The 14,499-nt window shown below is 41.0% G+C and overlaps 1 protein-coding gene across 1 annotated transcript; it reads right to left on the bottom strand.

The window, feature by feature from the left end:
* Positions 1 to 506: 506 nt before the first annotated feature.
* Positions 507 to 13,650, bottom strand: LOC117490990 (divergent protein kinase domain 1A-like). The gene is made up of 5 exons (XM_034140790.1): positions 13,371 to 13,650; positions 2,527 to 2,661; positions 2,271 to 2,378; positions 1,624 to 1,800; positions 507 to 1,540 (listed from the first exon to the last, which is right to left on the bottom strand). The coding sequence occupies exons 1-5, from the start codon at positions 13,422 to 13,424 to the stop codon at positions 728 to 730; spliced, it is 1,287 nt and encodes a 428-aa protein (XP_033996681.1). The 5' UTR covers positions 13,425 to 13,650; the 3' UTR covers positions 507 to 727.
* Between the last annotated feature and the right edge of the window lie 849 nt (positions 13,651 to 14,499).

The raw sequence follows: 14,499 nt of genomic DNA, 5'->3' as shown, positions 1-14,499 counted from the left end.
TGGCCATTTACAATTATTAATACTATTACTATTATTAGCATTAGTCTATATTTTAGTTGAAACTAAGCCAGGAAAAAAAAGAAAAACATAAATAATAATAAAAAAATATATAAATAAAATCGAATTTTAAAAATAATTTTCGATTATGGAGACTGTAACGAATATTCGAAAAATCGCTGGCATCCCTAATACGTACTGTGTATTATATATAACATGTAAACATTTTTGTACAGTAGGATACCACTTTGAACATTTAATCTCATAATTTTTCTCTTTTTTTTAATCTGGGTTGGAATAAAATTGTAGAGTTTAGATTTGAATGTAGTCTCCTTTGGGCATCCATAGTTTAATGATTGTCAATTAAATAGTTTCTTCAACCGACATAACTTTTAGAACTTGGATAAGCACGTGCAAAGACAAGTGGAATAACAGTTTAAAGTGCTCTCAAACTGAAAGACTGCACTGCAAAGAGGTTAAGCAAGATCTCACTATCCAGGTGTTGCATTTGTCCAATTTATTGATTTCCCGGTTTCAAAAATGTGCAAATATGTTGCTCCAGTACTGACAAAGATTACTTTAATAAATGTAATAAAGTCACCATGCCTGACAGCTTCAGGGTTTACCATCAGTTACACATGTCAAAGGGATATAAGGTGAATCCTAAACTTATGTAAAGATTGTACAATATTTAAAAACATATAGGTATGGTTGTCGTGCCTCTCAGCGCTTAGGAGTCTTTCGTATGAGAGATTTTCTTCCAAAGCAAAGTCTTGAGATTGTTCAGAATTAGTGAGTGCTCAATCTCCATCTGTTCTGAGGAACCCTTCAGAGCGATGCAGGCGTACAGCTGCTTCTCCAGCTCCTCCTTCACATCAGCCGGGGCCCCCCTCAGAGTGTAGTCCTTCAGGGCCTCGCAGGCTTTGGCTAAATTGGGCCTGGTGACCTCGGGGGTGCAGCGGTGCTTGGTGAGGTCACAAGAAGTGAGGCAGTCTGCCCCGTAGAGACAATCCTCATCCACATCGCATCGTTGCTGTCTAATGTTTTCTTGGAAGATGGCTTCAGGAACAATATACCTTGCGTCCATCACCTTCAGGTCGTGACGCTCATTGTATCCGAACCTGGTGGCGCTCACGTCGCACATGAGGAAGCTGCCGAAAGTTCCGTGGAAGACGTCCTCCACCAGCTCCAGCAGTCCGATGGAGATCTTTGCCTTGTGAGGCCAGGAGGGGGTGAACCACTGGTCTATGCTGCGGCGCACACCGGCCGGGATCCACACCTCCATGATCCAGGGCAGACTGATCCCGTACAGGGGCGAGTACGGGACCTTCTCCATCACATACAGGTCTCCACAGAAGCCCAGCAGCTTGGGCGTGTGCTCTCTGTCCTGCAGGACCAGCGCTAACAGGAACTCGTTGAGCTGCAGCAGAGCCCAGGTGGAGCGGGCCTCAGGCAGCGAGATGTGGCCGTCTTTGTTGGCGTCTGTTATGGACAGGACTTGTGTTGCCAGGTCTGCAAGGTTGGCCTGATCCCCCACTTTAGACTGTCAAGAAACAAACGTTTTAAAACCATTTTTAATCACACTTCATGTTGGATTGTATTTTTGTTAGATGGAGGCTTCCTGACCTTTAGGTGGTTGAGGATCATCTCTCTGAACCTCTCCACAGATGTCCCCTTGGTGGGGTGGTTGAAGGCCGCAGACTCCTTCCTGTGCTGCATCGCATTTCCCAAATCATAATGAGGAGCCTCCTCCATCTGGCACTTAATGACTCCCTCCAGGTCTCCCCAGGTCCCAGAGTACACCTTAAAGAAATGTGTAAGGTCAAATGAATATACTCATTGTTTGAAGGTTGTATGAGGTGCTAGTCAGTGTATTTCCTATAGATTGTGATGTCGGGCTTTGTGACAGCCCTAATTGTTCATACTGTATTTTAATCGTTATTAACATTGAACTCATTTTAAAACGTTTTACACTATAAGCAAACTTAACACCAATTTGTTGAAGCAGGGCACAGCCATAGCTACTACACAGTCAACAGCAGGGTTCTAGGGTCAACAGCAGGAAGAGGGAGTGAGGCAAGTTACCAAGTTTTTATATTTCATAATATGGCATTACAGTGAGAATACAGACATTTCATATGGGAGAAGAACGAGAACCTACCGATGCACATTCATCCGACAGGACAACCGCACTTTAAATATCCAAACAATCCCCTTGAACAACAAGCAGTCTGTAGAGGAGTGTTTGATTTATTGAAATATTAAAAACTGACCTGGCTTTTGGGCTTCATGGTGAAGCACTTCCCCAGGTAGAGCGTGTCTTTGTCACACAGACTGCTGCAGGCCGAGCCGTCAATGACTCCCTTCCTGTATTTGTCACACTGAAAATACAATGGAAATAATGGTAAACTGCACAAAGAAAACTGGAAATAGAACAATAACATCAGGAGAGAAGATTATAGGACATATGTAGGACGAGGCCTGGATAGGTGAGGTCGATGCATATTAAATGAGAAATAAAATACTCACTATTGAGTTTTTGCAGTCGTGCCCTCGACACAGCTCTGTGTAGGACGAGTACTCCACATACACGATCCAGCTCCCCACAAACACTGCCAGCCACGAGAAGAACAGGTACTTCATGTGCAGGTAGGAGAACTTGGTCTGTTGGACACAAAGATTGATATCACCGAAAATCACGATTTAATGGGCCAATGTGAAGGTTTGGTTGTTCATCAGTTTTAAATGGATAACTGAATCAGATTCCTACTCAATAAATGATCTGTAGTTTGATGTTTTTGGAAATGAATTTGCCTTGGTATATAATGGTACATATTTAAATATAGTAAGATAAATACAAATGTAAAGTAAAAGCAAATATATAAATATCATTAAAACTATTGCAAAAGATATACATTTTTACAACAAAAGTAATACAAAAATAACATGACAAATTAAAATATGTGCACAATATCTGCATTTAAAAGTGGAAGAGCTATGCTGTTTAAAAAAGTGTTTGAAAGTGGACTCTTAGGATTGTGCAAAGGCCTGGTGATCTGAGGCAGCCTGTTCAAATTGGTTTTACATATACATCATCAAGGAGATTTATAATAGTGTTTGCGTCATGCTTCTTTCGCCTTCACCATGACATTTCTTCTTATTCTGTAAGCTGAACATTCTTAGAAGCAGTATTCAGTCTGGGGAGCTGCACAATATATTACTGTCCACAAAATAAGTGCCAAATGTGTTTTCTCCCACACTTTGAACATCACTGCACTAATATTGACATATTATCACCTTATTGAGTTGCTATGGCAAAAGTTATTATCCGGCAAACATGACACCATGCAGCAACATTTTTACATTACATTACATGTCATTTGTTAGGCGCTTTTATCCAAAGTGACTTACATACTCAATACTGTGGCATATCCCCACAGGAGCAATTTGGGGTGAAGTGTCTTGCTCAGGGACACAACGACATGCTGACTGCAGTGGGGTTTGAACCTGTGCTCCCCTGATCCGAACACCAACGCTCTATCCACTGCGCCACACGCCTCCCATTAACATTCATTTCGAGTCTTGTCTGACCACGCAACAAAAGCACAAAGAGTATTACAAGCTAATTTGGTATATTCAACGTAGAACCCAGTTTCCCATGTGTTTGTTTTAATTTATAATAGTTGGCGTAATATTGCTTGAGTATAGCTGAGGAAGGGGGGAGAGAGAGACATGCCTTACTTTGGTTCCAACCCGATCCACGTGTTTTGGAAACACCTTTTTAAATGTTTTTTTGTGTCCAAGTAACTAATGGGGACCACAATGTTTAGTCCAGTATCGAGTGAGAGCTCTTTACACTTCTCGGGGGCAAATACATGCACTTGTAGTGATTGTACATTGACGGTGTGGAATTGCTCGAAGGTTTACTTTACAGCCCGTTTAGCAGCTGTCAGCTATCAACATGTTTGTCCCCAAAAGTCACTTAGACTCTACAACATGAGAAAAAAGTTTGTTTTGAGATTGTAGAAAAGCAAAGTTACCAGCTTTTCTTTTACCTGAACAGCTTCTTTCCTCAGCCTGTGAGACTCTCAGCTTTTGATTTGACTTGTTGTGATTTTTACTTTTAACATCAAGGGACTACAACTAGTATTTCAATCTGCAGCACTGTTCTGTAAATGAAGCTCAGCGCAAGTTCTTTCAGGAAGACTGGGTATATCTATTCATTCACTCCGCAGCTGCATATAATCAGCTCATCACGGTCGTTCTCTTTAACCAATTACATTTCACCTCAATCTCCAGCAGCCAATCATCGTGCTGCAGTCACACTTTAAAATGGTTCTCTTCTCTCCTGCAGTCAGCTGTGATTTCAGGTGTTCATGCTGCGGCCTCCTCCCCATCACCTCCTTTCATCACATCCAGGTCCCAGGAGAGCTAATCCAAAGACCTCATCACACCTCCTCTTCATCCCATCTCCTCATCAAATCCAGATCTTCAACATCACCACCAGTCTCTAGACCCTGGGGGGGTTTCCTATATGCTCGCGGCTGCATACCCCCCTTAAGATATATGATTTCAGGATCGGGGTCTAATCGCCAAAGACTTTTAACATTTTATCATATGGCGCATGTGTCAATAAATGTACTTTAAACTAAAAATGAAGTCTTTCCTTTGTCACTTTTGAAATGACAAAGTGGAGCACTTTGGCCCACATCTTTGGATCATTATAAATAAAAGGGAACATGCATGTAGAGATAACAATATGAGTAAAAAGTCAACATTGTAATTATTTATTTGATGTTTTCTATAAATTATTTGGCCTATAAATAAGGGAAGAGACGAATACTGTAAGTGGAACACAAATGAGCTCCAAACGTGGCCGTGTCACTGAGTACATCATTAATGTACTAGCTTCTAGATAGCTGGACGGTCATTAACAGTAAATGCTGTTTGTGGGCTGGCAAAGCACCAACATCCAGAGCGACTCCAGACTCATTACCTTGTCTTTTGATTTACTTTCTAATTCCCACACTGATAAATACATTCTGCCTGATCAATAATGGCATCCTTCCAATGGAGAACATTAGTGGGATGACAGAGTTTTTAGCAGTCCTGATATGAATGATTCTTGCACTCAGTGCCTGACAGTGATGGACTCCCTCTGCTCCCTTTCACTTCCAATATTCTTTATTGCCGTGAGTCTCTCTATTCCCCCCCCTTCTACTTTTTCTTCCTGTAACACTCTGGTGCTGCATCTTCCTCAGAGATTTTCTAACCCAACTTTACAGTTTACCGGAAGTAGCTTAGACAGTCACTCTGCTCTTTTCCCATACACTCAACCTAATACATTTATTTTATTTTTTGCTTCCATATTGGCAAATCCATTACATTTGTGTCTGCCTGTAAATGGATATTCAATCAATGTAATGTCTTTGACACCACATATCAGATAATACATAAATCAAGCTTTCAGACAGCCATATGTCACTCTGTAATAGTTTCTCTCCATGCTCGCCTTTAATGCAGCACTTTTAGTCAACGCTGCGCATGTTTCGTCAAGTTGGTGAAGATGTTCCTTCATTAGCATGTGTTTTGGCATATTTCGTCTTTTTTATTTGCATTTTTTTTTAAGCTGCAGCGTGTTTCTCCTAATGGAAATATTTTGGGCCGTGTTTGCACCTGTCGGCCACCATACTATCCCGATCATTTCGAGACTGAATATCTTCTAACTAGTATTCATTGTTGTTGTTTTTGTCACTTGGGGCCAAAACAATGAGTTTAGGAAGAGCCTAAAATGTTTTCTGAGGGTGCATCAGCTACTACTTTCATATTTCGTAAAGTGATTTGATCATTTGCTAATATAAAGGTATTGATAAGTGCATGGTTTATCTCAACTGCGTTGGTCACTAAAATGAATGGATTAAATAATAAGAAAGGGATTTCTTATTTGATCACACGTATACAGAAATCAAACATGTTGTCTCTTTCTGACTGCTCATTTTGCTGTAAGAAAATAGGTCAGATTGACATATGCAGCTAGAATATACAAACAAATCATCTTACAAACACCCTGCAGAAATGATCCAATCATCAATGATTAACTCAATGCTATTTCTGCTTTAAGTATTGATTGGTTTATTTACAAATCTGACCCGACAGCAGTGACTGACCGCACAAGTGCTGCCAGTATACCTCCTATTGATCTGTCCGTCGGTGAAATGCATCAGCAGCAAAAAGCATTATGGTAATAACACTCTGCGGAGAAACAATGTATGGTTGGCTTTTCTCTAATCGATCATTTGTGGCTTTCATTTCAATTCTGCCCGATGCATTTGTATCTCAGGGATTATGTATTGACCCTTTGTGAAGCCAGAGTTACACAAACATGGCTAATGAGGTGATATCGATTGTGGCTGCTGTGACAGCTATTAATTAGAGACTGATGGGAGCTGTGGCCATGTGTGTGAGGTGGGCGGAAAAAACACAGTGTGCCGTGAACTGGTTGAACTGCTTCCTCTGCACCCCCTCACTGCTGGGTAAGGAAGCCTGCATGTTCAAACCATCTGAACCCTGAAAGATCATGCATACACCCTGTAGAAAGACCCACTGAGGGGGAGAGGAGATTAAAGCGGATCGAGAGCAGCACATTACTGTTCGACACACGGTTTTTGCAGCCTGCACACCATTCATCCATAATGTATGATTATAAAGCTATCCCTCAGAGGTTGCTTGGTAATGGGCTGATATGCAGAGCCAAAAGACAGATGTGAAAACAGAAAAACAACAGGATGGGCTGGAGGAGTGAAAACAGCAGAATTTGCCTGACAAATATGAATACCAGCCTTACAGTATGTGCATCAAAGATTGATGTCAAGGGCTACCTGGCAGAGTCAGTAGCATTCTCACTTGTCACAGACTTTAAAGGAAAAAAGAATCCAACACTGTCTGACACTAGAAGATCTGACTCATCACAGCCTAGACAGCAGAACCCCCGTCACACACACCACCTCCTCCACCCACACACACACAACGCACACTTTTCCATGCTGACTCAATACTGCGACATTAACACATGGGAACATTACTTTATCAGCACTTGTTCTGCCTGTCATCATGCTGTAAATATAACAATGGTGTTCAACAGGGGACGAGTCAGGGGGGGGGGGGGGCAGCACCAAACAAGAACAGGACTTTTACTGGGAGACCGCTGCTCGTGTCCCATGTGTTTACCAACAATATGTCATATGACTAATATCACGTAATGTTGTCATGTGACGCTACATCGCTGAGTGACTTCTACAAGTGTTTAACAAGAATAATATGAAATGTATTTATAAAACATACCCATGGTTGAACAGAATCACACAATGGAAACCTTGTTCGAGCGACTGCATTGTCTGCTATACTTAGGCTTATCTCTAAAATACATTTAGTCATATCTCAGTTTATAAGATATGAGATATATTCACAAAGCCTCAAAATGTTTGCATATGCGTAGGCTTTGTATCAAATGTCCACTCTAATACCCAAGTAGTTTATATCTCTACCTGTTGTACTGCTGCTTGTGAAAACATGCCAGCAAATATTTGCATTAGTATGCAAAAAAGTTCATCATAGAGCCAACTAAAAATGGATAATTGGCAGTTTGTGCATCTTATTTATGACAAGCAGTTAAAGTTAATGCTCACCTCAAGAGAATATATCATCATAACTTTTAATTATTCCAAAATGCATAATGTTTAAATGCTTCTAGTTGCCATATTTCTTTAAACTAACATTCATATAATTTCTGCAGAAAAAATATGATATAATAATTCATGTTATATATGGGTTACTTTAAATAGAGAATTCTACATAAACTATATAACATGTAATCTATTGGACAAATACAGCAGCATCAGTGGAAAAGAGCCTTTAAATAGTCATGTAAATAATACAAAAAGAATGATGCTAACATGGCTTGTTCATTTGTTGAAATATTAAATTGCATTGAAAACGTTTCAGAATGAACAAGGCAGAGAATTAGACTCAACACATGTCACTATGCAGCACCAGCTTTAACATATGGACACTGAAGTGTTCATGCTTTTACTCGTCACTTTTAAACGATATGTTTGAACTCTGAAGCATGACATGAAGACATAGGAGACACAATCATCTTTTCATCTCGCATAATTATAAAACATAAAGATGAAATATCTGCATAGGAACTGGACACACATTTCCGTCTTGCAGGACTTGTCAGTTCTTGTATTTCAGTGGAAATAGCTTCTCTCTGAGGATCACTAAATGACACTTCTGAAGTTGTCACTGGAAGGCTGAGGTGGCCTAGAAAGCTGAGCGGTGCTGGTGGCTGTCCCTGGAGACCGCCTGTTTCTCACTCTGTTCATAGCACTTGACAGTTTTTGTCTCTTATGGCGCATTTCCATTATAACATAGGGTAGGCAGGAAGCACACGGCAGCAGAGAGATCAGACATTGTTGGAGCGAAATGAGGGACACAAATGACTGTGGGGCCGAATGTCCCGACGATAAATGTGTGAGTGGATAAATCAGTGGATGATATGTTTGTTGTTAAAAACACAAAGATCAAAATCATACACAGAGCAATCTTTTCTCCAAAGTAGTCCTTACCCCATACACTTATAACCTACAAGTTCCTGCAACATAGAACATTCTAAAACATAAACTTTCCCTTTACCAAGGAGTATATGAAAAATGAATAGAATAAAATACAGGAATGTATTAAAGAAGACATATCCTGCTCATTTTCAATATCATATCAGTATGTAGTGTCTCTACTGGGACATGTCTCCATGCTTTAATGTTCTCATACTGCCTGTGCTGCAGCACCTCTTTTCACCCTCTGTCTGAAACCAGAGCCCAGTCTGCTCTGATTGGTTAGCTGGCCGGCTCTGTTGTGATTGGTCAGCCACTTGTTGTGATTGGTCAGCCGCTTAGAGATGTCCCCAGGGCCGGCTCTAGACAATTTGCTGCCCTGGGCGAGATTTTAGCTGGCCCAGATCGGTTTACATTTTAATAATCAAATAAGTAAGTGAACATAACCAATAACCTACCATAGCCAATAACAAATAAATGTAACTTATTTTATTTTTATTGTTATTTTACAGTTAACATTTATTTATTCATGCATATTTTTTTATCTTTCCAGTTTTAAACGATATTTTTGGTTTACTGTCCTATAGTATACATTGAAATGATTTCAAACCTGTTTATCCCAATAATTATAAAGGAGTGCCTTGGAGATATGTGTTTACATAAATTGTGATCAAACCGTTTGAGACTCACTGAGATAACTTAGACTAAAGTGAACTATCTAAAACCCTCAGAGAGTCCTTTACCTCACTGACCCCTAGATTCCACCGGGTCCGTCTGCGGCGCGTTACGGGCGCGTTACGGCTGCGCCGCGGTGCTCACGGCGATCGCGGCCACTCTAGTCAATGGGTGCTATTCCACCACACGCGGCGCGTTACGGCTCAGAAGCGTCCCAGAAGCGTCCCAGAAGCGTCTCGGCGCAGGGCTCCTCTAAAATTAGGATCGAATCCTATTTTTGTCGCGGCGCAGCCGTAACGTAATGTCGGGCAGGCAGGAAGTGGAACGTTCAGAGCATATATAGCATATATATATATATACACACACACAAACTAATTTTGCATACCCTATCCCTCCGTAGTCTTTCAAGTAGGAGGAGAAATGCCAGCGTTCTCCTCCGGAGACAGGAGACAGGCACTAAATTATATATATAGAATAATTATGATGATGAATGCATTTTTTTACCACTAAAATACAGCAACACGTCTTTGATTCATGTCGTTTATAACTGGAATATTACAGTTATTATTAACTTTGTCTGTACAAAGTAGCCTGTCCAGGAAATATGCCCAAATCAACAAAAACTGCGAGCCGGCAGGCAAGACGCTCCGCTTCTGAAATGCTTCTGAAACGCGCCTGGTAGGGTATGACCAGGAAGTGCGCCGGACTCAGATGAAAATATTTGTGGTGGCCAAACGGCGGTAGTACACTTCCGTTTGGTTGCCAGGCCCGGAAACACTTTTTCCCATTGACTTACATGGGGAAAGAGTGGTCTGTAAATAGTTGGATAATTTTTTTTAAACTAAATAAACTACCCAGTATGAACACTTGTATAGCCCTTATTAAAAACATTCGTTCCTCAAGTTGTAAAAATGTGCTAATAACGTTATTCTGAGTTATTTCCCTCTGCATTATGAACGCGCATCTAACCCACGGGACCGCGCCGCCCGGCATGTTCATGTTACGTGTTCCGCACTACATGCGTTTATCTTTACCCATGGATGCACAATAAGAACGGACCCATATCGCCTTACTGCCAGCCCACGGAGCTGTAATAATGGATATATTGCACATGTTTGCTGTAATTCATCATTTGTAAAATATTATACGACATGGGCTGTATGATTAAATCTTGTACCGTAAATGTTGTATTAAATAAAGTTAATATTACCGACGTAGATTAACGTCCCTGTAGCTTTTTATTGCACTAAGAAGCTTATTGCACTGTATATATATATATATACATATATATACACATAAATATATATATATACATATATATACATATATATATATATACATATATACATACATATACATATGTATACATATACATATATACATATATATATATACATATATACATATATATATATACATATATACATATATATATACATATATACATATATATGTATATGTATATATATGTATATATATATGTATATATATATATACAGTGCAATAATTCTTTCATGCTAAATGAAGCTCTGTTGCTTGGATATCACTAGATCCTGTTACAGCGTAATATAAAAGTACATAACGATTGATGTGTAAATTAGCATAATTACTAACTAGTCGCTAGCTGCTAACTGCCACCTCGTTAATATCAAATCCATCATAATAACAACCCATTACCATGCTGTCACGAACGTGCGGTGCTGTTACGTGTACGCAAATTGACGTGCTTGATGTGAACGAGCATTTTGGGGGGCATGGTTAAAGTTGCGCATGCGCTATGAGCGCACATACGGGTACTTCTCAGGCATGCCGGGTAATCTGTGACGTTTCGCTCTCTCAAAAGTTGGGCCATTTTATCATCATGCGCGAATGAGCAACTCTCACAGGAATGAATGAGGCCCCGCCTCCCACGCTGTATCCAGTTCTTATTATACATCCATGGGTATGACGCCGGAGGAGGCCGGACCAAAACCGCGGCGCAGCCGTAACGCGCCGCAGACGGACCCGGTGGAATCTAGGGGTGAGCCTCTCAGTCTGACAGGAGAGCTCTCCTCCACATTATTGTAGAAACATCTTCTTCTTATATCCGTTAGAGCAGCTAGCATCAGATTCTAATAACAACAGCGCCGGTACCGGTGCGCCCTCCCTCTCTCCCTCGCTCGCTCCCACGCTCACTCGCCCTTTGGCTGTGAGCTGCGGGCGCCTGATAAGCCAACATCCCCCATTTTCATCACTTACAGCGCCCATCGTACAGGGCAAATGAAAAGTGTAACCGGGGTGAAAAGGGTGTTACATTTACTTAAAGGTGGGGTAGGTAAGTTTGAGAAACGGGCTCGAGATCGCTAGAATTTGAAAATACACAACCGGAGAAAATCTGCCACTTCCTTATAGAGCCCCTCCTCTAACACACACGAACGCGCACATGACCAATGAGGGCACGAGATAAGTTTGTGCACAGATGGAAGGCTGACAGGCAGGTAGGCCATCCAGTTATTTTAGCCGGGCCGGCTAAAATGATTGGTCGTACTTTTTACAGTATTACGGCTTCCACAGATGACATTTTTTTATGGATTTTTTGTCAAAGCACTTAAGATATTCATTGCTATCGGGATGTTAAGCGCATTCCATGGAATATAACAAAAAGTGTATCTCGAGCCGGTTTCTCAAACTTACCTACCCCTACCTAACTTTAATTATGAATATTGTTACATCAAGGCCGAAAATTAGGATGAGCACCAACGGTCAAAAAAATGTGTTTCCCTCCCAGAGCTACCAGCGCAGCGCTTCCCCAGATCTGGCGCCCTATAGGCGAACATCTATAACGCCAGTGCTACGGGCCGGCCCTGGATGTCCCGCCCCTTAGCCAAGCGTGTGTTACATAGTGATGTCACTATGTTACAGAAGTAAACAAAGGAGTCCAATGGTGCGTTGGGATTTCCTGCCAGGGATGCTAGCCTTTGCAGACCATGTACATGCACACAAACCTGTATAACACACAACAGGAAAAGGAAACCCCCAAAAAGCCTAATAGGGCCTCTTTAAAAAACAAGAAGTAGGCTATAAGTGAGCCTATACTAAGACTAAAGAGTTATGAATACGTATGGCTTTGGCAGTATGACTCAGAGACACATGTATTCAAGTTGATTTTCAATATATTATGTTTTCTCAAAATCACAAAGAGCTAAATCATACAATGTCCACATCATTTTTTATTTTCTCTCACTCAATCACTCTTTCCATCCAGTATACCTCCAAAGTCTCACGGCCTCAAAAGTAAAATAACAACTACCATAGAGTATACAAAATAAATGATATACAGGAAGTACATGAAAACGTGTTAGGAGCCCCCAAAAAGGAACTCAAAGAAAGAAAAATGTGTTAATAGAGGCAGTCTTTAATTTATCAATATATTGTATTTAATTACACTAAACAGATCAGATAGCCTATTAGGTTTACCCAGCAACAAAAGATAAATGTTTTCCAATTTTATAATTATAAAAATAATACTATACTTTCATCACATGTACAAATTTGGGGGATGATGTGACTTCCAACCCATTCGGAGTCTCCTATGTCTCAAAAAGATTGAGGTCCAAGTTGACTTTCTAATAATACTCTGTCTGTGTGGAGTGTAAATGTTGGATCCTGAGACCCCGTGTGTCACATCAAACTGTTACATAATGTTCAGCATCTGCTTGATGAGATTCAGTGCCGTGTCTATGCTCATATTTGTTTGTTCCAGGTGCATGCCCTTTCTTGTTCTCTCACAGTGAGCTGTTCATTATGTAAGGTGATAATAAAGTTGTTAAACCTCTCAAACATCCTCTATGAACACAAGGCTTAGATGCATCATGGACCTGGTTGCTACAGCAACGGGATCAGAGGATGGCTGATTCCTGTCGAGCATCAAGTGACTTTCTGATTCAGTCACAAACACCTACAGTGATGGCTGCACATTACCAGCAATCCACATGCAGCATGAAGGTCAAATGATAATCAGAATAGAGCATAACAGTGATCAGTCGCTTCCGGTAACGCGCGTGTAAACAGATGTGTCACAGAGTGGGATTCCCTGAAGCCTACCTGGATGTACAGAGGCTTGGTGAAGATCCCCCATGGAAACAGACCTCTTGCCATTGCAAATGCAGAACATCTCACACCAGCTGCAGGAAGAAAAAATCAGTGCACACTTCAGCACGGTATCAGGCGACGCCCACTGGAATAACCGTGCACATTTCCCCGCTCTGGACACGGTAGTCCTGTGGAGCGGCTGCGGGCTGCGGAGCACTGAGCGGCGGGCGGCGGAGCGCTGAGCGGCGGGCTGCGGAGGGCTGAGCGGCGGGGCGACTGCAGCGGAGCGAGGCTCATGTTGGATCACTTGTGGGGCTCTGACCAATTACAGAGAGGAGGGGGGCGGGGGGTGTAACAGTTAGTAACCTCCTGTGGCTCGTGTATGTAGCCTGACAGGCGTGCTATGGTTTGATAACAAACTACATTTCTTTGAAAATGTTTATATTTCACGAGTTTATTATTTTGCTCTATAAATGCCCTTAAATTCATGAACAAAAATGCAAAAGGGAAGCGCAGTGGAATAGTGCGCTGGTGTTCGGATCAGGGGAGCACAGGTTCAAACCCCACTGCAGTCAGCATGTCGTTGTGTCCCTGGGCAAGACACTTCACCCCAAATTGCTCCTGTGGGGATTGCCCACAGTATTGAGTATGTAAGTCGCTTTGGATAAAAGCGTCTAACAAGTAAAATGTAATGTAATGTAATGCAAAAACGGATCTGCAATAGAAGAACAGGAGAATATGATATGATTTCCCTAAAGAGCCTTTGCCCTTTCATATATTTACTTTATTTTTGAATTTTCGGTCTTTATATATATATATATATATATATATATATATATATATATATATATATATATACACATATATATATATATATATATATATATATATATATATATATATATATATATATATATATATGAAGACAGGCCCAGAACAAAATGACTTGGGGTGCATCTGAGATTACAGGGGGTGCAGCAGGTTTATGTGAGCAATAGTGGCCGGCAACAGCAATGAAAAATAGCAGTGATGTTATGGTCCCCAATGAACAGATTATGGCATTTGTTATGTTTTGAAACCAAGCAAGTGAGAACATTTCAAGTGTGTTAAAAGTGCAATCCTGAAATATTTCATCCAGTCC

The sequence above is a fragment of the Trematomus bernacchii genome, unplaced genomic scaffold (genome assembly GCF_902827165.1).
Source record: "Trematomus bernacchii unplaced genomic scaffold, fTreBer1.1, whole genome shotgun sequence".
Lineage (NCBI taxonomy): Eukaryota > Metazoa > Chordata > Actinopteri > Perciformes > Nototheniidae > Trematomus > Trematomus bernacchii.
Note: the sequence above shows the minus strand (reverse complement) of the source record. Positions and strands in the feature narration are given on the sequence as shown.